Here is a 22,222-nt window from a genome sequence, read left to right on the forward strand (position 1 = left end):
ATTATTTAAAAAAATAGGGGGAAACACCCCCTAAAAGTCGTAGAATCTTAACGAAAATGACACCATCAGATTCAGCGTATCAGAGAACCCTACTGTAGAAGTTTCAAGCTCCTATCTACAAAAATGTGGAATTTTGTATTTTTTGCCAGAAGACAAATCACGGGTGCGTGTTTATTTGTTTGTTTGTTGTTTTTTTTCCCAGGGGTCATTGTATCGACCAAGTGGTCCTAGAATGTCGCAAAAGGGCTCATTCTAACGGAAATGAAAAGTTCTAGTGCCCTTTTTAAGTGACCAAAAAATTGGAGGGCATCTAGGCCCCCTCCCACGCTCATTTTTTCCCAAAGTCAACGGATCAAAATTTTGAGATAGCCATTTTGTTCAGCATAGTCGAAAACCGTAATAACTATGTCTTTGGGGATGACTTACTCCCCCACAATCCCTGGGGGAGGGGCTGCAAGTTACAAACTTTGACCAGTGTTTACATATAGTAATGGTTATTGGGAAGTGTACAGACATTTTCAGGGGGATTTTATTTTGTTGGGGGTGGAGCTGAGGGGAGGGGGCTAGGTTGAAGGATCTTTCCTTGGAGGAATCTTTCATGGGGGAAGAAAAATTCAATGAAAAGGGCGCAGGATTTTCTAGCATTACTATAAGAAAACAATGAAAAATAAACATGAAAACGTTTTTTCAAATGAAAGGAAGGAGTAGCATTGAAACTTAAAATGAACAGAGATTATTATGCATATGAGGGGTTTTAAAAATACTTTAGCATAAAGAGCGAGGTATTTACGAGGAGACAAATACCTCGCTCTTTATGCTAAAGTATTTTTAGTAGTTTCAACTATGTATTCTACGGCCTTTCTGATTCAGAGGTCATTCTTAAAGAATTGGGACAAAACTTACGATTCAGTGTAAAGAGCGAGGTATTAACGAGGGTACAAACCCCCTCGTATACATAATAAAAATATAAGATTATGAAAGTTTGTTACGTAAGTTAATTCTTAAGTTACGTATATTTTTTACTAATAAAAACGTTCGTTAAAAATTAGAAGTTCTAGTTGCCTTTTTAAGTAACCAAAAAATTGGAGGGCAACTAGACCTCCTTCTCCACCCCTTATTTCTCAAAATCATCTGATCAAAACTAAGAGAAAGCCATTTAGCCAAAAGAAGAATTAATATACAAATTTCATTTTAATCATTTATGTGCGGAGAGCCAAAACCAAACATGCATTAATTCAAAAACGTTCAGAAATTAAATAAAAAAAAACTATTTTTTTTAGCTGAAAGTAAGGAGCGACATTAAAACTTAAAACGAACAGAAATTACTCCGTATATGAAATGGGTTGTCCCCTCCGCAATCCCTCGCTCTTTGCGCTAAAGTTTTTAATTGTTTTAAAAAGTAGAATTGTGGCAAAGAGTCAAACTTTAGCGTAAAGAGCGAGGGATTGCGGAGGGGACAACCCATTTCATATACGGAGTAATTTCTGTTCGTTTTAAGTTTTAATGTCGCTCCTTAATTTCAGCTAAACAAATTAGTTTTTTTTTATTTAATCACAGTTAAAATCACCTATTAATATCGAACGCGTGACTGCGGATTTTGCGTTTTTCTTGAACAGCTTACACACTTTCTTGGAAGCCCTCAAGACTTCGCGTCTGATTTCTCGTTACGATAGTTTTTTGGTAGGTAAACATTCATAATGGACGTATTCACATATGAAACTGTAAGAATATGATCACCTGCTTCAATTAATTCGCAGGGTAAGCGAGTCAAAATCCCAAGGCCACCGGAGAGGCTTTCATACGCTGCCGTTATCTTTGCCACAGAGAAAAACACGGTGCAATCCGACGAGACTTTGATCAATTCCCTTTTGTCTGCTGACAAAAAATGTTCTTTGAGGCATATAATATCATATTCTTTGAGATAACTTTAAAACTTTAGCATAAAAAGCAAGTTTTGAGGAAGCCGCAGCCCCCCTTATGTACAGAATAATTTCTGTTCGTGTTTAAGTGTAAAAAGTGGTTTGTTTATTTTTTTTTATTTCTTAAAGAGCCAAGTATTTATATAAATTTTTCAAATTTTTTTTGGTATGTTATGGGGTGTGGACAAAGGGGAAACTGAAAAGGCCAATAACCAAATTTCTATGGCTATCCAAACTTTTCAGTCATCCATTTTGGGCAAGACAATAAGACCAACTCGATGCATATATTCTTTTGCAACATGAAGTACATTATGGTTAATGACAAGTTGAACGGCCGGCATGTCAAGGCCTGTAAAAGTTGTAGTATATTAAGATTTATTCATCACAAAGTAACGAACTTCAAATGTGTCACATGCATAAAACTAAAAAATTTTACACAGGAGAAACAAAATGAACTTAAATATTGGCAATTAAAATTAAAAGATTTATTAATTATACCCGAAATGGTTAGTGCCTACGACTCTTCAACTTATAAACAAAATGTTTTCATCTTTCAAAATTTTATCTCCAAATAGGATGGGAAGATGTCGTAAAAAAGGATTTGAAGGAAACTAGAATTTTTTGGGAGAATGTAAAGAGGGCTTGAAATAGTCTGGGATGGAGGAGGAGTGTACGCAGCTGTATTGACTTCAGGCGGGTTGGTGCTGCTGTGAGTTGTTAGTACTAACAATAGTTTAGTGCTCCAAATCCAATTTATGGGAAGAACAGCCATCAACACTCCACCCTTCACACGTTTGGGCTTGATTTCATAAAATATAATCAATAAAAAGAAGTATGGTAGATGGATTTCAGAACATACCTATAACTAAAAGTTTCCAAATATATGACTTCTATACTCGGGAATATAATATAATCCAAGAATAAACATAAAAGTGTGCTGAAAAATAATAGTAATAAATGAAAAGCAAACGATAAAAAAAAATAAAAGTAATCCATAGAAATAAATAATAGTAAGTGTTCAGATGCACTAGGTACACTTTAAATCTTTCTTATTTCAAAGTAATCTTCAATTATTCCTAAAAAGGATCTACAGTCCCTGTGTCTCCTTTTACTACACATTAGTCTATTTTTATGAAATCCAATCCTAACCAGACCTTCTCCCCTACCTAAAGGTAATAAAATATTAAATTAAATGTAAATGCTTACTTACGAAAAAATGAAAACATTACCTAAAATATAAAATATTAGTTAAAATACAAATTTAATGAATAAGGAATAATTAATTTATATTAAAATATTAATGTAATAACATATGAATATCAATTAAAATATACCAAAACTTCACCTATATTGTGCATTAACAGCATCTTTCCTCTCAGTGTACTGAACTTGGAAGGACTGGTTCCTTTTCAACTTGCTATCTAGTACTTTCCTTTTACTCCTACAAGGTGAGGATTTTGATTCTGAAGGTAACTTGAAGACATTGTCACCTCCAATGCAGCTCAATGAGAACAAAGTCAAGGATGTTGATAGAGATGAGGCTACTTCATTAGCAGAAAGGGGTGAGTTCCTCAAGGTTGCATATGAGTATTTTTTACCATTTGAGCAGTCTTCTTCACTATCCTGAAAAAGGGGAAATATACTAAATTAGAAAACACGGAGGCTGAAAATATTTGTATGGTAGGAAAATGAAAATACTAAAAAAAAACACTTTTATCTTTAAACACCAAAACATCAAAACACTTTAAATTACTTCTTCAGCAAAGCTAAGTTACAACAGAAAATGGCAAATTCTGTGTTCTAGAAAGCAATTGCCATTAATGATCTGTTTTGCGAGTTAGGAAGGCGGAATCTTTAAAAAAAAACTGAAATATTGGGGAATGTATGTTGTGCTTAAATTTTTAAAAAAAATTACATAGTTACTTCACACTTTCATTTTTTGTCTAAGAAATTGTCATGTTTCCAGGTAGCTGAACTTTCCATATTTTCAACCTTATGCTAAGACAACATCTTTATACTAAGACCGATATCATTACTTGCACTCGATAAATGTTATTCCTGTAAACAGGCATGCAAATTCTCAATATCTGATATTTGAAGATTTAGATCTGTAGAGCTTCGTCAGTTTTTTTTCTGAAGGTCAAAGTGTGAGCTAAATTATTTGTCAAGGATACTAAAATCAAGTTGGGGTTTAATTTTTAAAGGCAGTGTCGGTGAACAGAGACCTTGTTGGCCATATATTCAGGATGAGCAATAAATTTTTTCTAGCTGGTTTTATTTCAATTAATATAATGGCTATCTCTTCCATACCATGAAAGTTACATTCTTCTCCGAGTTACATAGTGTAACCTAAAGAAAAATTATTTGATATTTTGTTTTAATGTAAGTTGTGACTCTACAACTAATTAGCTATCTGGCCGAACCATTTTGGACAGTAAAGATAATTTACACTTGTATTCTTCTATTGACAGTGCTTTCCTGTAATAGAAATACAATGATGTTTCTTAATTAATTCCACAAGATCAATCCCTATCTTATGGTAAGACATCAAGAATATCTTGGTGAATAAACTGAAAATCAAATGCAAGCTGGATCCAAATACAGTTATGATGAAAAAAAGTTGTGCACATAGCCTCAGCCTATATCTCACCCCATCTGTGAGAGGGGTGCAGTTGTCACAATAGCATAGCTTTTTCCATGTCTTTTATTTTCTTATTCAATTCTTTTACAAGAATGACCGTATTTCAAACAGTAGGTGAGATGGCTAGGCCACGCTCTGCGGATGAAGAATGACAGATTGCCAAAGATAGTCCTTTTTGGCCAACCGTCTGGGGCTACACGAAAAGCAGGTCGTCCTTGTGTGGGTTGGGAGGATGTCATAAATAAAGATTTAAAGGAAATATGAACTTCCTGGGAGGGTGTAAAGATGGAGGCCTTGAATAGACTAGGTTGGAGGAGGAGCATGCGTAGCTGTGTTGGCCGCATTGGCCATGCGTAGACTGTTACCAGTTTTTTTGTAGTTCTCTTGAGATAAGAATTGGCTTGCACTTTAATGATATAGCATATGTTGATTGAGTGGGGGTGTATTTTTTTAGAGCCAGTTTACGGGAGGAAAAGAGGGGGAACTTGCCCGGGGTTAAGAAATTTGAGATACAAAATTTTAAACAAATAATCTAATGGTTATAATTGTTTTGTAATTTTAGAAATTTCGTTTTTAATAAAGTAGATAATGCAGTTAATAAATGAAAACAATTTATAAAACACAAACAAGTTAAAAAAACTAATTACAATTAAATTAAAATAATAATAAAAAATAAATATTAATTAATTAATAAATTGAAAATGATTTTGTTAATCAATGAAAATCTTGTTAAATTTGGCCAAGAACTTTTTGGAAAATAGCAGAAAGAAGCACTAATCAATAATCCTCAGGTGCCAGATTCAGAATCACCATCAGAGAGACCAGAAGCCAGATTCACGACAGATATTTTTTTTTATTGTTCTAATTGACAATTTTTTCTTGTCTAATTTTGTTGGCACCCTTTTGACCACAAAAGTATAGATTTTATATGCTTCTTTTGATTCCAACACACCAGGAATTAGGACTCTTATTGTGTGTATTGTATTGTATGTACTATTGTATTCTATTGTGTGTATTATTGTATTCTATTTTGTCTTTTGATGCAAATGAAGTCAGTTGAGTAGATTAGAGGCAGTGGGAAATTTTAATTCCTTTCTTTGCTTAGCTGGATAGAGGGTGATAGTGTCATTGGATTATTTGTGCTTGTTCTAATCCCTTCGTTGTAAACTAATACTGGTTCTGCTTGAACACTAATCCCTTATTTTGCAAAATTTAATTTGAGCCCTTAAAGTGACACCTTGTTCTTTATTAAAAAGGTCTAGTGTAATGGAAAAACGCAAACTGATGACAAGTTTACAGTGGTATCTACATTTTCAGTAGTCTTCTAAGGGTGATCAAAAATGGGTGGCCTAAATATATAAATATTTCCATAAAAGGAATCCATTACCTGATGCCTTTTTATGCTCTTTCCAAATTCAACAATGGATTCTAGGGCAAATTCCATTTAGGACCCTTAAAGGTGCTCAAAACATCCTATAGGGAGCAAAACTTTAAAGACGTGATGGTAAAAATGATTGTCTGGTGAGAAAAAATTTTCATTTGTGGCTGCTTCAGGAATGGTAATTATTATTTCATTGATATTAAAAAGTAAAATGTTATTTTGAAGACAAGTTTGCCAAAATTTTAAAAAGAGCTAAAACTCCTTAAGAATTCACATTCCAACAAAACATCCAATTAGAATCAACACTGTAAAACACTTAATAGTAAAATGTTATTTCGAAAACAAGTTTGCAGGAATCTGGGTTGCAGCAGTAGCTAGCAACATAGTAAGAGACGATCATGTCCAATACTAAGAAATATAGTAGCCCATATCTCTTGAAAATAGTGCAAGGTCAAAACATGAATTACACTATTAGAACCACCTTGTCCAAAACCCCTATATAGGAGACTTACTATCCCTTGCCTTAAATAATGAGGAAAATATATTCTCTTTTTTTTCTTTTTCTTTCTTTTGTTTCCTCAGGCAGCAGGGTGGAACATCATAGAGAGTTGTTTAATGGCTCATTTTAAAGAAAATTGCTACATCTAATGCTTTTTGCAATCAAAAAAGTTTTAAAACAGAATAAATTTTTACAGAAAAAAAACTGTATTTTCATGTACAAGCTTGATGAATCACACCATAATCAAAGGTTGTAACCATATATGATTTAATAAGTGAATGCAATATTTATACATGTTTATCTTTTGACAAGATAATATAATAAATAGAGGATGGATCAATATATGTCCATTATAAACAGGGACTATGTAACTTTCATTGGATATAGCTGAAACCAAGTAAAGAACAAACCACATTACATAGTAACTAAAAGTTAAGATAATACAAGCATCTTTTGAAAATTTGCTTATCTGGGATATGGTGTCTTACTGAGGATTGTATCTTATTATTCCAACTAAGAAAAAGCCACATTCTTTTTCCTGTTTGTAATCTGGGTTGCAGCAGTACTTTCTCACTCAATTTGACTTTGAATTTGACATTCTGTTGGAGCATTCTGCTTTGACTTTGAATTTGGGGGTAGTTGAAAGACAACAGTAGCCATTTGTTTGATAGCCTACTTAGTCAAGGTGAGTGATGCCAGTGACCTTTTTGAGCAATAATATGAAAAAAAACATCGTTTTCTTAAAGAGTTAAAGAGGCTGCGTCCCAAAGTCGAACCTTAAAACGTACAGGAACTAGGAGAGGCAGTTGGGGGGCTGCCGCCCCCCAAACCCCCCGCTTTTAAAGACTCTTTTGTACAGGTTTTTTGTTGTGGGGGGACTTCATTGTTACTAATTACTAGTTTCGGCTCAATGGTTCTCCTATCCTCTTGTGTTTAACATTTTTCGAAGTTATTCCATTATTCATTCATTTCAATTTTTTGTTAATTAAAAGAGGGCCTTTCCGAAGCCAAGAGCGGGGGGATAGGGGGCGGCAGCCCCCCACAACAAAAAACCTGTACAAAAGAGTGTTTAAAAGCGGGGGGTTTGGGGGGCGGCAGCCCCCCAACTGCCTCTCCTAATTCCTGTACCTTTTAAGGTTCGACTTAGGGACGCAGCCTCTTTAAGAAAACGAAGTTTTTTTCATATTATTTCTGTACGTTTTTCTACAATCCATGGTGGATGTAATTTAATAATAATTTTCCATGTTTATTTTCCCGCTATCTGTATCAATAAATTCAAACTGACAAAATTATCTAATTTTGATAATTTTAATAGTTTAGCAGCTAGTGGTTTTTACCCACCCGCCTCGGTTTATGGGCCAAGCGCGCTTCTGCTGCACCAAGCTGCTGTTATGCTTGTTATCAAACAAGTTATTACAATAGAAAATTTCACCAACGGCTTCAATTAGGAAATCAATTTAAATGGTCCTTTTAACTTGCTTCCATCAAGCCTTACCCCCGCTTCAGTATAAATTCTTGTGAACATTCCAGTATGTAATTCTGATCACATGTTTCCATGTTTATTTTCTCCCTTTCTGTATCAATAAATTCAAACTGACAAAATTACCTAATTTTACAAATTTAAAAAAGTTAGCAGCAAGCGGTTTCGATCCACCGACCTCTGGGTTATGGGCCCAGCACGCTTCCGCTGCGCCAAGCTTCTGTTAGTGTAAAAATTTTTCAAACTAAGTGATGTTATTACAAGAGAAAATTTTACCTTCAATGGGGAAATGGGTTTTTCTAAGCTAGAAAATCGGGGGGTTAAGATTTTCCGACGAAACTTTCCACGAAAATTACTCGGAGAATTCCGCGTCGAATGAGTCTTCGTACACCCAGATCCGATGTCGGCTGTGACCTGTAGGTGACGAGAAAAAAAAGGAGAATATGAACATTAAGTGGCTATGCGTGGTTTCTGGAAAACAGGGAAGGAGTTATCGGATCGAGCTGAAATTTCGCGGATAAGCTCCTGGGCCCTAGGGGACCTTAACTTGTGAATTTCAGCCCGATCGGACAACGTTAAAGGGGGGGGGGTGGGGTTGGGTGGTCGAAACTTTCGGCCAGATTTTCCCCATGAAGGAAAAGTCGGACGGGGGATGAAATTTGGCAGATTTCTTAGTTGGAGCTCGGGCTACGAAATGCATCCCTCCCCATCCCTCTGCGACCACTGGAACCGAAGATCGCTTAACATTGTCGTGGTTCGCCTCTTTAAAGAGGCACGAGTGTGCCTCCTTGATTTAGTTTCTAAAGCCACCAGTTGGTGCTTATAATAAGCTTTTAGGGTCCATTTCTCTCCCATATACATTGCAACTGGAATCACTAAGGTGCAGTAAAGTTGTTTCTTTAGTTTCAATGGCGGGTATTTATTTTTCCAAACAGAGCATAATTACTAAAGCATTGAGAGACAAAAGCCACGCATTCTTTGATGGGCAAGTAAGAAGCAGTCCATATTTCTGACCTATGAATAAAGTGAAAATACCACTCAATGTATATTTGCTGTTTCTGAATGTAATAATTACTTTTGTTGCAAATTCAAGTTTAAGCCCTTTACAGACCGTCAAAGACATGTAAAGGTCTTTAATGCCCTCAACCGTTTTCTCTCATTTTACATTTGGCTTGTTTACTTCTGTTAGCACAAGCATCACCCCTTGTAAACAGTGATGGTGACAAAATCAAGAATCAAGAAACCCAAGGGAAATATATAATATAGGATATATATTTGGATAAGGTTAGAAAGGCTAGGTTAAAATTAAATTTGCAAAAAAAGTAATTATTAATATTCAGACAGAGCTTATAAAAAGGCATTAAGTCACTTTACTTATAGGTCAAAGATATGGCCTGCTCTATATTTACCCTTTGAGATATTTTCAGGAGTCAGTATGCTTCCTGGGTGAAGAAACTGGATGACTAATCAATTTCCTTGTCCTGAATAGTGACTTTGTTGAGAAAGAGGCTTGCCATAATAGTCTCATTGACCTTCTCTGGCTTTGAACTCCTTTATTTTTACATTTAGACAATTATTGTCATCAGTATATGCAAGCAGCTCAAACAGGTATCCTCCTAAAACTACTCCCATGTTAAGTGCAAGCACATAATTTTGAACTAGGCAGGTGAGAAGGCATCTTTTGACAATTATTGTCATCAGCATATGGAAGCAGCTCAAACAGGTATCCTCCTAAAACTACTCCCATGTTAAGTGCAAGCACATAATTTTGAACTAGGCAGGTGAGAAGGCATCTTTGGAGAATGTCTATAGAGCAGTGGTGTAATTTTGTCAAAATCCTTTTTTAAGGGAAGGGAGGAGGTTGATAGAATTTTCCCTAATCAAGTGAAAATGACAGTAAAAAATGAGCCATATAGTACCATAAGGGCAAAATTTATGCTAAAGAAAACTAACTCATTTAATTTTTGACAAAAACTATCTCATTTTTGACAAGGTTTTTTGCAAAAACTAAAATTTAGCTGGGAAAGAAGGGTAACCTGAGATTGGAAGGGGGCAAACCAAGGTTTGGAGGGGACAGTTGCCCCTGTCATAAAGTTGGAAAGTCCTCTACTAGGCTAGAGGTTAGTCCTCTACTAGAGGTTATTATGTCATCTACTACTCTTTGGTAAGTCCTCTACAAGCCCACACCAAGCTTCCCATAGGTTTTATCTTGGGACCAATGAAAATGATTTTTTGGGGTCTGATACCAATATCAATATATTAGTATTGTACTGATATGATACCAACATGATTTGCTGATAAATTCATCTCCAGAAAAAAAAACTTACTAAAAGCTTAAACCCAGCATTCCCTGCTAATATTCAATCACACATGTTTATCCCTGGTCTATTACACACCAAAGGACAACCTCAATTATCCACTGTAGATTCCAACTAATGCAAAAAAGATTGAGAAAAACAGTTAAATCAAATAAAGTTCTAGTCTGAAAAGTGAAACTATTTTAAGTTGGTTTAGTCACACAAATACAAAAATATGAAATCTGATTGGAAGATGTGTACAACATTTATTGAAATTGATGACTGGAAATTCAAATTTCAATAGCAGGAATTTCTATCTTAATCATTCACACATAAATGTGAAAATTTTACTTTAAATTCACATGATATGGTCTCTTACTAATGAATCAATGCTGGACACATTGGAAGGTTGCATCTAGGGTTTAAGTTTTGAGGAGGGATTTAAAGAATTGTCAACACAACCATCCAAAATCAGTGATGATGGTGATGCCAAAATATTAACATATGTGAAATTCTGCTCTGTGAAATTTATTATAATTAGTGGGTGTTATGAACATTTAATTAACCCCCAAGAATATAAAGTTGAACAATAAATATTAGAGACTTACATAAGTAGTTTATAGACATTAAGTGAAGCGTGAAGCATTCTTTCAGGAGGCCACAAAACAGGTCGTTTTTAAATTTTGTGCTTTGTTTGCCACCAAACACTTGCATATTTTTCCAAGAGTTATGGCTGGTAACAAACGGGCGCATTCTAGCCCAGTAAAAGGACAGGACAAGTGTTTGTCTTGTGTAATTAATTTAAGCAAGGAATCAAGCACTATGACTTGTGATGACTGCGATTACTGGTTATGTATCAAATGTATTGTGCTCTCGGAACCAGAATGCATCTTACTTAAAAAAAATGACTCGTCGTATGGGTTGTCAATGGACATGTCCAATGTGCAAGGGAAATACCCAAGCAAGCAATGGTAATGCCTCCAAGATTACACGAGTTGTTGATGCGTCTATTAAGAACTCTTTTAGTGGTTTTGAGAATGCAGTAAAGACCCTATATGTTAAGATTAAAGAGGCAGTTAAGGACTCTTTTGCTAGCTTTAAAGATGAACTTAAAGCAGAAATTGACACTCAGTTTAAGGCAATAGAAGATAGGATTGATACTCTTGAGCAATCCTCAGGAAAGGCAAAGGATAATGATGCCTTAAAAGATTTAGTGACCGCCAAAGTAGCTACATTGAGAGAAGCTTTAGATGAACAGTTCGAAAATCGCGTAAAGGCAATGACTGCCAAGGATCGTGAAAGACAAAACAGAAAACTTAATATAGTGGTCTTCAGAGTTCCTCCACAAACTGATGATGCCCGATTTGTACATGATTATTTGGCTAATGATTATGGAATCCCTGAAGTTACTGTCCTGAACGTTTGCAGACTAGGTAACGTAACAACCGTGCCAGGACCCAGTACTCAACGTCCTATTCCGAGTCAGTCACCATCGCAGGAGAATGTCATAAAATCATAGATGTATCTGGTACCCCTTTAAGACTTGTAAATAGTTCTATAAGCAGTGTTTCCATTTGTGATAGTACTAGTGAAGTTGGCTCTACGAAATATGCAGAAACTGAATCGTATGTTAGTGCTAAATTGGATACCAGAAATTAGGAACACATATCAGATACCATTTCTTTTAAATCATGTGATTCTGGATCAAGCAAAGCTAATGATGACAATACTATTATTGAAGGACTTATGGTACTATATAGCAATGTAGACTGAATTACTACAAAGATGAACGAAATTAAGTTGGTGATGTCAACGAGGCATGAAGTAAGTGTTTTTGCCTTCACTGAGGTGAAACCTAAATATACTGCATTTGCTCTTACTGATACAGAAATTCAAGTCCCTGGATTTGAGCTACTCACCAATATGTCAAGGCCAAATGGTAGATGGATAGCAGTGTACATCAGATCTTTGCTTCAGGTAAGAGCTATTACAGTGAATTCAGATTACGAACCTTGGGTTGAGCAAATAAGTTCTGCAGTGAAGTCTCCCTGTAGTCATAGGCTGTTTTTATAGAAGTCCCAGCTCCCCTTGTCAGACAAGTTCCCTTCTAGCAATTGCATATTCTATTAATAATGTCATGAAGCAATATAATAAGAACATTCTTATTGTTGGAGATTTTAATTTACTGGAACCACAGTGGATTGATGGGTTTGCTGTTGCAGAAGGGGTTAATAACTCAAATGGCCCACTTCTAGAGTGCCTTCATGAACATTCACTATACCAAGCAATTGATTTTCCAACCAGGTATAGAAGTGGGCAGAACCCAACCCTACTAGACCGTTTGTTTATTAATGACCATGAGATGCTCATTAGTGTCAACTCAGAACCACCATTCAGAGCAAGTGACCATGTTGCAACCAGGTATAGAAGTGGGCAGAACCCAACCCTACTAGACCGTTTGTTAATTAATGACCATGAGATGTTCATTAGTGTCAACTCAGAACCACCATTCAGAGCAAGTGACCATGTTCCAATTACTTGTAGGCTTAGGTTGTACCCACAAAAGGATAATTGGCATTAAGCATATGTACACAAATTACAACCAGGTCAGACAAGAGTTGGTACACCAGGATTGGTCATTCATTGATGATAAGAATATGGAGAAGGCTTGGCTTGAAATGAAAAGGGTTTTAATTAAAGCAACAGAAAAACAATAAAAAACAGAAAAACAGAAATACATAATAAAGCAACAGAGCAACAGCAACAGAAAGGGTATTTGAGCAAATACAAAAGTAACCCCTCCCATAAGAAATTTAAACAAACCCAAAATAAAGTTAGGTATCTCACAAGAAAGCTTATGACAGAATATGAAGAGGGATTGGCATTGGATTCAAAATCTAATCCTAAGAGATTTTGGAAGTATGCTTCAGCTTGGAATCCGGGGAGACACTCAGTTACAGAACTACTTGTGAATGGCAATATAGATAGTACCCCAAAAGATATAGCAGCTGAATTGAGTAGTCAATTTAAGTCAGTGTTCATGCCTCCAGATGATGCCCCCTTACCAGAAGCACCAGAATATTCGATTGAGGAACCTATGCAAAAGATAACTGTGGTTGCCTCTGGTGTGGAGAGTTGTCTGAAGCTGCTTAATCCTAACAAATCAGTTGGCTCTGATGAAGTTCACCCACGAGTATTGAAAGAAGCTCATGTGGAAATAACCCTTCCCCTTATGAACATGTTTCAGAAGTCTCTTGATACTAAGCAGATCCCTCAAGACTGGCGGAATGCTAACATTACACCTGTACACAAAGGGGGTAGCCACAACAGCGTTTCTGATTATCAACCCATTAGTCTTACATCTGTAGCTGGTAAACTCTTAGAAGAAATTGTGAAGACTCACATTGTCAAACACTTGACAACAATGAGCTGCTCAGTGATAGTCAGCATGGCTTCAAACATTGATGCCTGGTTGAGACTAAATTGATTGATGTGTATGGTTATGTTACTGAGCATCTAGATCAAGCAATCCCTGTTGACTTGGTTCTATTGGATTTGCAAAAGCCTTTGATAAAGTATGTCACTGTCGACTAAGGACCAAGTTATTTGCAATTAGAATAAATCGTAGAATGGGTGCTTCAGTTTCTTTCCAGGAGAAAGCAAAGGGTGAAAATATTTGGAAAAAATGGACAGGTATTCTTTTCAGAAGAAGTGGAAGTATTAAGTGGAGTGCCCCAGGGAACCATCTTGGGACCAACTTTATTCAACATTAATATTAATGATGCACCAACCACACTCAAAAATAAAATAAGTCTTTATGCTGATGACTCCAAACTCATTGGACCTGTCAATACACCCAACAAGAGAGCCTCTATGCAGAATGACCTATGGGTACTCTCCCAGTGGGAAACTTTGTGGAGGCTTGAATTCAATGCAAATAATTGTTGAACAATCCACTTTGGAAAGAAAAATGAGAAATTCCCTTATCATATGTTAGGGATGGATGGATCAAGACACACTATTATCTTGTCTGAAGTGGAGAGAGACTTGAAGGTCATGTTTGATAAATAATTAAAATTCACTATGCACACACAGACAGCTGTAGCCAAAGCACTCCAAACCCTTGGCATTATAAAAAGAACAATTACTAGTAGGTCACCTATGGTGATGACTAAATTATATGAGGCATTGGTCAGGCTTAATTTGGAGTTTGACATGTGTATTGCTAGCCCCCTCAACAAAGGTGACCAGTAGAAGTTAGAAGCTGTTCAGAGATGGGCTACAAAAGCAATTAAGGAATGCAAATACTTGAAACTACTCATCCTGTCTGAAGCAACTGAAACTCCCCACTATTGTCTACAGACATAAAAGGGGTGATATTATTATGATGCATGAGCTCCTGAATTCAAACTCCCCATTAAATAAGCCATTTCAACTTGACTGGTCTGCCAGAACTAGGGAGCATAGTCAGAAACTATATCAGAAGAGAGCTACCACTAGACTATGCAATAACTTCTTCACTAACAGAATAGTGAGTTTGTGGAATTTACTCACCAAAGAAACAGTCACTACCCCCCAGTACTTATGCCTTTAAGAGCTGTTGATGGAGAATGGTCATCAAAGCCATGGCAAACTGAGTGGGATGCCAATGAGATGTCTAACCATCATCATCACTAACCAGTGATTCTACATGATTTAATCCTTATTTTGCTGGACAATGTGACTTAAGGAAATATTAAGGTAATACCAACAAATGCAGACACATTAGCAAAATTTCCAAGGTAAAAAAGACAAATTTCTAAGGCATCAGCATATGCTGCCAACACCTTAGAACTTCCCCTTTCCTCACCAGTGGCATAATTTTGTTGAAATCCTAGGGGGGGGGGGGAGTTGGAGCCAATTTTCCTAACTCAAGTAAAAATGACAGTGAAAACTAAAAAACCAGCCATATATTACCATAATGGCAAAGATACTGTAAAGAAAACTGACCAGCTTCACTGGATAATTTAATTATGCAGGCTTATCTTAGTTTTGACAAGATTTTTTATGGAAACTAAATTTCAGCTGGGGGAGGGCAAAATTAAGACTAGAAGGGGCAGTTACCCCATCCCTGCCCCATAGCAAATCATACCCCTGCTCCTCACCTCATGATAACTCTATTTCCCCTTAGCTGTGCTCCTGGATATCATGGTTATAACTGATTGAATCTTCTACCCATGCAAGTAAATATCCAGTAAACAGAAATGTATGGTTTATTTTAGTCTTTTGGTAGAAGTGATATGTTCTTGAACTCACCACATATTTTGAACATTGTTGCACCCAGTGTGTATTGACAACACATATACTTTAATTTCATTGGACCCACCTTTGCTGCTCTCTCAATCATGGTTGGCCTTAGCTGGTGGTGCTACTCCTAAGGATTGGACAAGCAAAAATTCCCTAATGAAATATGGCACTATCTTCTGGATAAGTAAAACATAAGAAATAAAAGGCCAATGTCTGACATTTTTTTTCTTAATATCCAAAAATGGCATTGAACTCCATATTGGCCAGCCAATATATTGGTGTAGCCTTAGTTTTATCATTTGGGGTTCTCAATGGAATAATTTATATTACTATTTTTGTGGGATTGGAAGTGATGTGGCCAATGAAACTTTGATTGGTGGGTCATTGGGCTAGTATTTCAAATAGCCTAACAATAAAATTGTCTGGGGTTTGCTACACTGGACAAGTAGTAGAATTGAGCCTATGAGAATATGCTTAGCCTACTGTTTCTATTCTTTAGAGAAAACTAGCCTACTCATGTAATACCACCATTTTTAGTCAAATGCATGAACAGCTGATCTTTTTGGCAGTCTATTTAAGTGTTTAACACAAAATGATCAAAGTAGCCTATAGTTATACAACTATGATTCTATAGCCTAGGATAAAAGGACTCTTTTTGGAAAAAAATCACTTTTCTTTGGCATTCTAGAAAAAAAAAACAGATGGGTTTTAGAACCACCTCTATTTTCCTATAGTATGATGAGTAAAATTCTAGTTTAGTGACTTCTTGCTATCTCAGAAAGGGGTTACGTTAGGAAAATGAAACTTTTGGGGATGCATCTACAGCTAAAGTGTATCCCAGGAAAGTATTTTAAAGTACCTATCTCTGCCCCTTCTCCCTCTAGAGGGCCCTGAAATTTGCCTACATGACAGGTCTATAGCCTACCCATTGAAATTTTAACAAAACAATGTTTTACCTTAATTTTTAGTTACCAGTTGCTTTTTTTCTGCCTTTAGTTCTGAAAATGCAATTCTTGTTATTTGAGTAGAATTCTGAGCCATATCAATGTTTTTTTTTTTCAAAATTTAGGAAATTTATTTATATACCTTTAAAACCTTATAAATTGGGATTGAGCAAAGTTGTGAAGCTGAAAACCATTTTGTTGTACTTCATTCAAACAGAACATCTATTTTGCAAGGTTTCACTTATATAACACACAAATTTTTAAAGGTCATCAAAGGTCAGGACCCTCTAGAGGGAGAGGGAGTGGATGTATGCAATTCAAAATACCTTCCTGGGACATACTTAAGCCTTTAGACCCATCCCTGAAAGTTTCATTTTCATAGCCTAACCCCTTTTCAAGATAGCAGGAAGTCACTAAACTAGAATTTTACCATATGATACAGTGTGAGATAAAGCCACAAGAGTCCTATCTTCTTAGTAAAATTTTCACCAATAATAATGTGGTCTCTGTTTTGATGAACTATTGAAATGAAAAAATTATATTTAATATTAATGACAGTAAAATTCTAGTTGAGTGACTTCTTGCTATCTCAAAAAGGGTTTAGGTCAGGAACACGCTAAAGTATGTCCCAGGAAGATATTTTGAAGTACCTACTTCCATTCCTTATCCCTCTAGAGGGTCCTGACCTTTGATGACCTTTAAAAATATGTGTGTTATAAAAATGAAACCTTGCAAAATAAATCTTCTGCTTGAATGAAGTAGCCTACAACAAAATTGTTTTAAGGTTCACAACTTTGCTCAATCCCAATTTATAAGGTTTTAAATATATACAAATACATTTCCTAAATTTTGAAAAAAAAACATTGATATGGCTCAGAATTCTACTCAAATAGCAGGAATTGCATTTTTGGAACTAAAGGCTAAGAAAAAGTAACTAGTAACTGAAAATTAAGGTAAAATGTATTTTTGACAATATTTCAATAGGTATTAACCTGTCATGTATGCAAATTTCAGGGCTCTCTAGAGGGAGGAGTGGAGGTGGGTACTTTAAAATACCTTCCTCAGATATAGGCTACTTTAGCCTGTAGACACATCCCTGAAAGTTTCATTTTCCTAACCTAACCTCTTTCTGAGATAGCAAGAAGTCACTCAACTAGAATTTTACCTTAATGACTTATAGAATAGATATCAAGCAATAAAAGTTACATTTTCTAAACTGAAGAAAATCAGCTTTCTGTTAATACATGAATGAAAGAACCTACCTCTACTCTTTCTCCCTCTAGAGGGTCCTAACCTTTAAAAATATATGTTATAAAAATGAAACTTTGTAAAATAAATCTTCTGCTTGAATGAAGTGGCCTACAACAAAAATGTTTTAAGGTTCACAACTTTGCTCAATTCCAATTTATAAGGTTTTAAATATATGCAAATACATTTCCTAAATTTTGAAAAAAAAACATTGATATGGCTCAGAATTCTACTCAAATAACAGGAATTGCATTTTCAGAACTAAAGGCTGAAAAAAAGCAACTGGTAACTGAAAATTAAGGTAAAATGTTTTTTTTGACAATATTTCAATAGGTATTAACCTGCCATGTAGGCAAATTTCAGGGCTCTCTAGAAGGAGAAGGAGTGGAGGTGGGTACTTTAAAATACCTTCCCCAGATATAGGCTACTTAAGCCTGTAAACCCATCCCTGAAAGTTTCATTTTCCTAACCTAACCTCTTTCTGAGACAGCAAGAGGTCACTCAACTAGAATTTTACCTTAATGACTTGTAGAATAGATATCAAACAATAAAAGTTACATAATGCATGAATAAAACTGAGACAGTGAAAGGATCCATACATCAAAATAGGATAATAACTATTCCCAAAAACAGATCCTTGTAGTAAGCCAATAGACTAATATTTTTAAGTGTTTGTCCCTAAATAACTATATTGATGAATAACCTAGCTTAGATTTTTCACTATTCATTGGTATATTCAATTTTTTTCAATTTCCCTTTGGTAACAAGGTGAGGAAGTTTTAATTTTACATAATTTTGCTCTACTGGATACTGGTTTTTGACTCTACCTCACTTTCAGATGTCATTTAGAACAAGTTTGGCCTAAATCTGTGCTTTTAAATCAGGGACTTATTTTATCCACACTTGCCGAATTAGAAATGTACCGAAAAAGGATTTAACAATAAGCCAAGTCTATTCTCGGATGGTTTGGAAAATCATGAATTTTAATAAATTCGATTCGGTTTTTAGAAGAAGGATAAATAACATTGATTTTTTTTTCCCACACAAACTTTAAAAATAACTAGCATTCTGAAGGGATAAAAACAGGTGAATCAAATTAACATATAATTAATAAATTGTTTATATGCTATAATCTGTTATTTATCCTTCCTTTTCTTTTGAATAACGGTACTGGATATTCAATAGTAGCAAATTATTGAGGCAACTCTTCTGAAATGAAAGCTAATTGCAACTTTTTTGGATTTTCCAGCTATTTGCGTGCCGTTTTCTTTACAAAGTTAATGCGTCTAGTAAACAAATGTTTAGAAAAACAGAAAAAAAAATGCAAAGCGCAAGTTAAAAGTCTTCCATTGATTCTTACCAAACAAAAAAAAATGTAAAAATGTACACAAAAGAATTAATAGAATGCTTTAGAAAATATCTAATAATTTATTACAATATAAAAAAATAGCAAAAGAACAAATTGTAGTAATGAAAGCTTGGGAGATTGTATTTGAAAGCGTTAGACATGAGATTAAGAGCAGAAAATTTAGTGTGTCAATATTTAGGCATATGATGAATTAATTAACTTAAAACTCTTTAAATCCCAAAAAAAATTTCGATATTCGATTTTTATAATTTCAGAAAGACTTTGCAGTAGGCCAACACAATTATTATTTAATTTTGCTTCATCAAACAAAAGTATGAAGCCGAAGATCAAACAGACGTTCCACAAATACTGAATCGGAAGTTTTTTGTAGTTTAAGGAATAGTGGTTTACAATTTCGTGCTGTTTGTGTTTATTTTCTAAAATAAAATTCTCAAAAGAACACAGAATTTTATTTACACCACTGTGTATGCTTTGTTTAATTACATCTTTGCCTGAATTTATCAAAGATCTTAAAATTCATAGATTCTCGCTCATGCTCTAGCAGGGACGTGATTTGATGTGAGAAGGGCCGCAACTGTCCTCTCCAGACCCCAGTTTTCTTCCTGCTCAAATTAATTTTCTACAAAAATCTCTTCAAAACTAACATAAGCCAGCAAAATTCAAGCATTCAGAGAAATAGGTCAGTTTTCTATAGTATATCTTTGCTTTTATAATACTATATGGCTCATTTTTCCATTTCAAGTGTCATTTTGACTTTATTTGGAAACATTAGGTCCAACTTTGCAACCATACCCCCACCCTGAGCTTTGACAAATATACTCAACCGTGTCCCTGTAATTATTTCAATAGTTCAACTAAAGACAAAAGAAAATGGTTTCTAAATGCATAGGGATATATTTTTTTTTTAGAAAAGGGGTCAAGCAAAAAATTTCTAAAAAGAAAAAGTAAATATTTCGATGAAACTACCCCTAAAAAAGCTAACAATCACGCAATGGGAAGATAAGCCAAAGGTGCTAATCCAGTAAAATGCAAGTGGTGGAGAAAGGATTATTTTATAAGGGAATAAAAAGGTGTTTTAAAAATGTAGGCGGGATTTTGGCTTAGAAAAGATGAAACACCAAAATAAAAATATTTTTCGAAATATTTCTAGGGAGGTAATTTTACCACCTCCCATTGGTGCCTTTTGTTGAATAGAAAAAAACAAAGAAGTAAATCACATCGATAAAACACTGCTAAAAGTCTAAAAAGCTACTAAAACATACAATTTTGAAACGCAAAAGCAGGTTGTCTTTTGAAGCAGTTAATTATGTTTTTAGTTATTTTGTTGCTAAAATAATGATTTTTCTCAAGAATTTAGTGTTGTTTTGCAAAATTTTTTGTTCAAGTGTCTAATAATTTATTTTTTTTTGCATTAATAACGGTTGCATTGATAACGGCAAGTATGACTGCTTTAAAACACTTGAAAGTTTTATTATGTGGAAACTATATGCAGCCTAAGATGAAGTTATTATCTGAAATTTCCATTCATTTACCACTGTTGAAAAATAATTTAAACAACTATTTTGGGAAGAGATGAAAAGTTTCTTTGTTAAGTTGTATTTGTAACCCATGTCAAGATAACTTATCAAATAGTATGTCAACGAAAGCAAGTGAATAACTAATTGATTTATCAGAAGATACGTTACTGAAAAATAGTCTTAATCGAAAACAGTTATCGAAATTATTGCTTTCAGTTGCTGATAACTATCCTTAAGAACCTATTTGCATGAAATGGTAATGCAAAACCGATTTGCATTGATAGATTAATCAAAATTGGCTGCCTTTCACCATTATTGCATTACATCAGCTTATGAAAGTTAAGTTAGAGCTTTGACATTCAGATGGTAATATATAAAAACTTGGAATAAACCCTTTTTAAGGTCTTCTCTTTTCCTTACTTAGACCATTAGCGCCCATTGTTCCAAATTGGGAAACGTTTAACTTTTTTTTTTTTAGCTCATTGTTTTGTAGCTGAGGCACCCAGGAGTGTTCCATAGTTCAGATCAGTGTCTAAGCCAAAAAATTAAATTTTCACATCCAGAATTATCAATGGTAAGTATTTTTTCTTGGTTTTAGTAGAAATGGATATTTTAAGAAATTTGACGAGGCCACTTCTAAGCTAATGCTTACCTATAGTTTCAACTAATACTGACTATACTAGAGTCCTTAGCAAAACCAGTTCATAAAGGAGCAGGATTATGGAGTGCTATTTATGAGTCTGCTATGAAAATCTACATCACAAAATGTTATCAAAATTTTATCAACAAGTTTTTATTAAAGTTTTACAAAAAGTTTTTATTTATTAAAATTTTTTATTCCAAATTTTGCAGAGACGAGCATTGGTTGGTATAAGCTTAAAAAAATGTTTTCCTTACAATTGAGATCCAAACAATTTCGAAACATTCAGGAAGCTGTTGTCACATTACAAGAGATGGCTTGCGACAACGAGGACCCTGCTGATATAATTATAATCCCTCATGACGTGGATGAAGTGAGTGACGAAGGGGAGGGAAACGATGAAGCTGCAAAAGCTGATATACCCCAAAGTTTCTCACGTAACGTGGCCGGAACGATAGAGATTCGTGCGACACTTGCTGTTCCTGAGGCCGATAGCTATGTTTTGCCCATCGTTATTCCGACTCGTAACAGAAAACCTTGGACTACTTCTAAAATTAATACTGATCAAACACCACAGTGAATAAAAAACAACTTATACATTGTCAATCCCTTGCCTTGGTGGGCATAACCTTTTGTATATAAAAAAACAAAGGGCATTCAGGTAAACCTATCAGAGAATGTTGAGGGGAATGTTGCACTAAATTAAAAAATGTTATGTGCACACGGGTTGTCATAACGGTGAAGCTCAGGAATGACTGATTGCATTAATTTGGAACTTCCAGAAAAGGATAAAGGGGATGAACAATGGACTAAAACAGAAGTATTTGGATGCTAATACTATCGTTACTACTACTACTACTGTGACTATTTATGCAACTACTACCACTACTTCAAATGCTACCATTACAACTACTAATTCTATAGCAAGGAATACCAAGGCTGAAGGTACTCAAATGAAAATTTGAAGAAATATTAAGGGGAAAATTGAACTAAGTCGAAAC

At 35.0% G+C, this 22,222-nt stretch overlaps 1 protein-coding gene across 2 annotated transcripts in view; it reads right to left on the bottom strand.

The window, feature by feature from the left end:
- The window catches only part of LOC136036921 (ras-specific guanine nucleotide-releasing factor RalGPS2-like), a 147,499-nt gene extending 128,895 nt beyond the window's left edge, over positions 1 to 18,604 (bottom strand). For both annotated transcript variants that reach the window (XM_065719301.1, XM_065719300.1), the window contains exons 1-2: positions 18,523 to 18,604; positions 3,265 to 3,542 (exon numbers count right to left, since the gene is read on the bottom strand). In XM_065719301.1, coding sequence (XP_065575373.1) covers positions 3,265 to 3,542; positions 18,523 to 18,540 — 296 coding nt within the window. In that variant the 5' untranslated portion in view covers positions 18,541 to 18,604. The remainder of the gene's footprint in view (positions 1 to 3,264; positions 3,543 to 18,522) is intronic.
- Positions 18,605 to 22,222: the final 3,618 nt, after the last annotated feature.

Source organism: Artemia franciscana, chromosome 16 (assembly GCF_032884065.1).
Source record: "Artemia franciscana chromosome 16, ASM3288406v1, whole genome shotgun sequence".
NCBI classification, from domain to species: Eukaryota; Metazoa; Arthropoda; class Branchiopoda; order Anostraca; family Artemiidae; genus Artemia; species Artemia franciscana.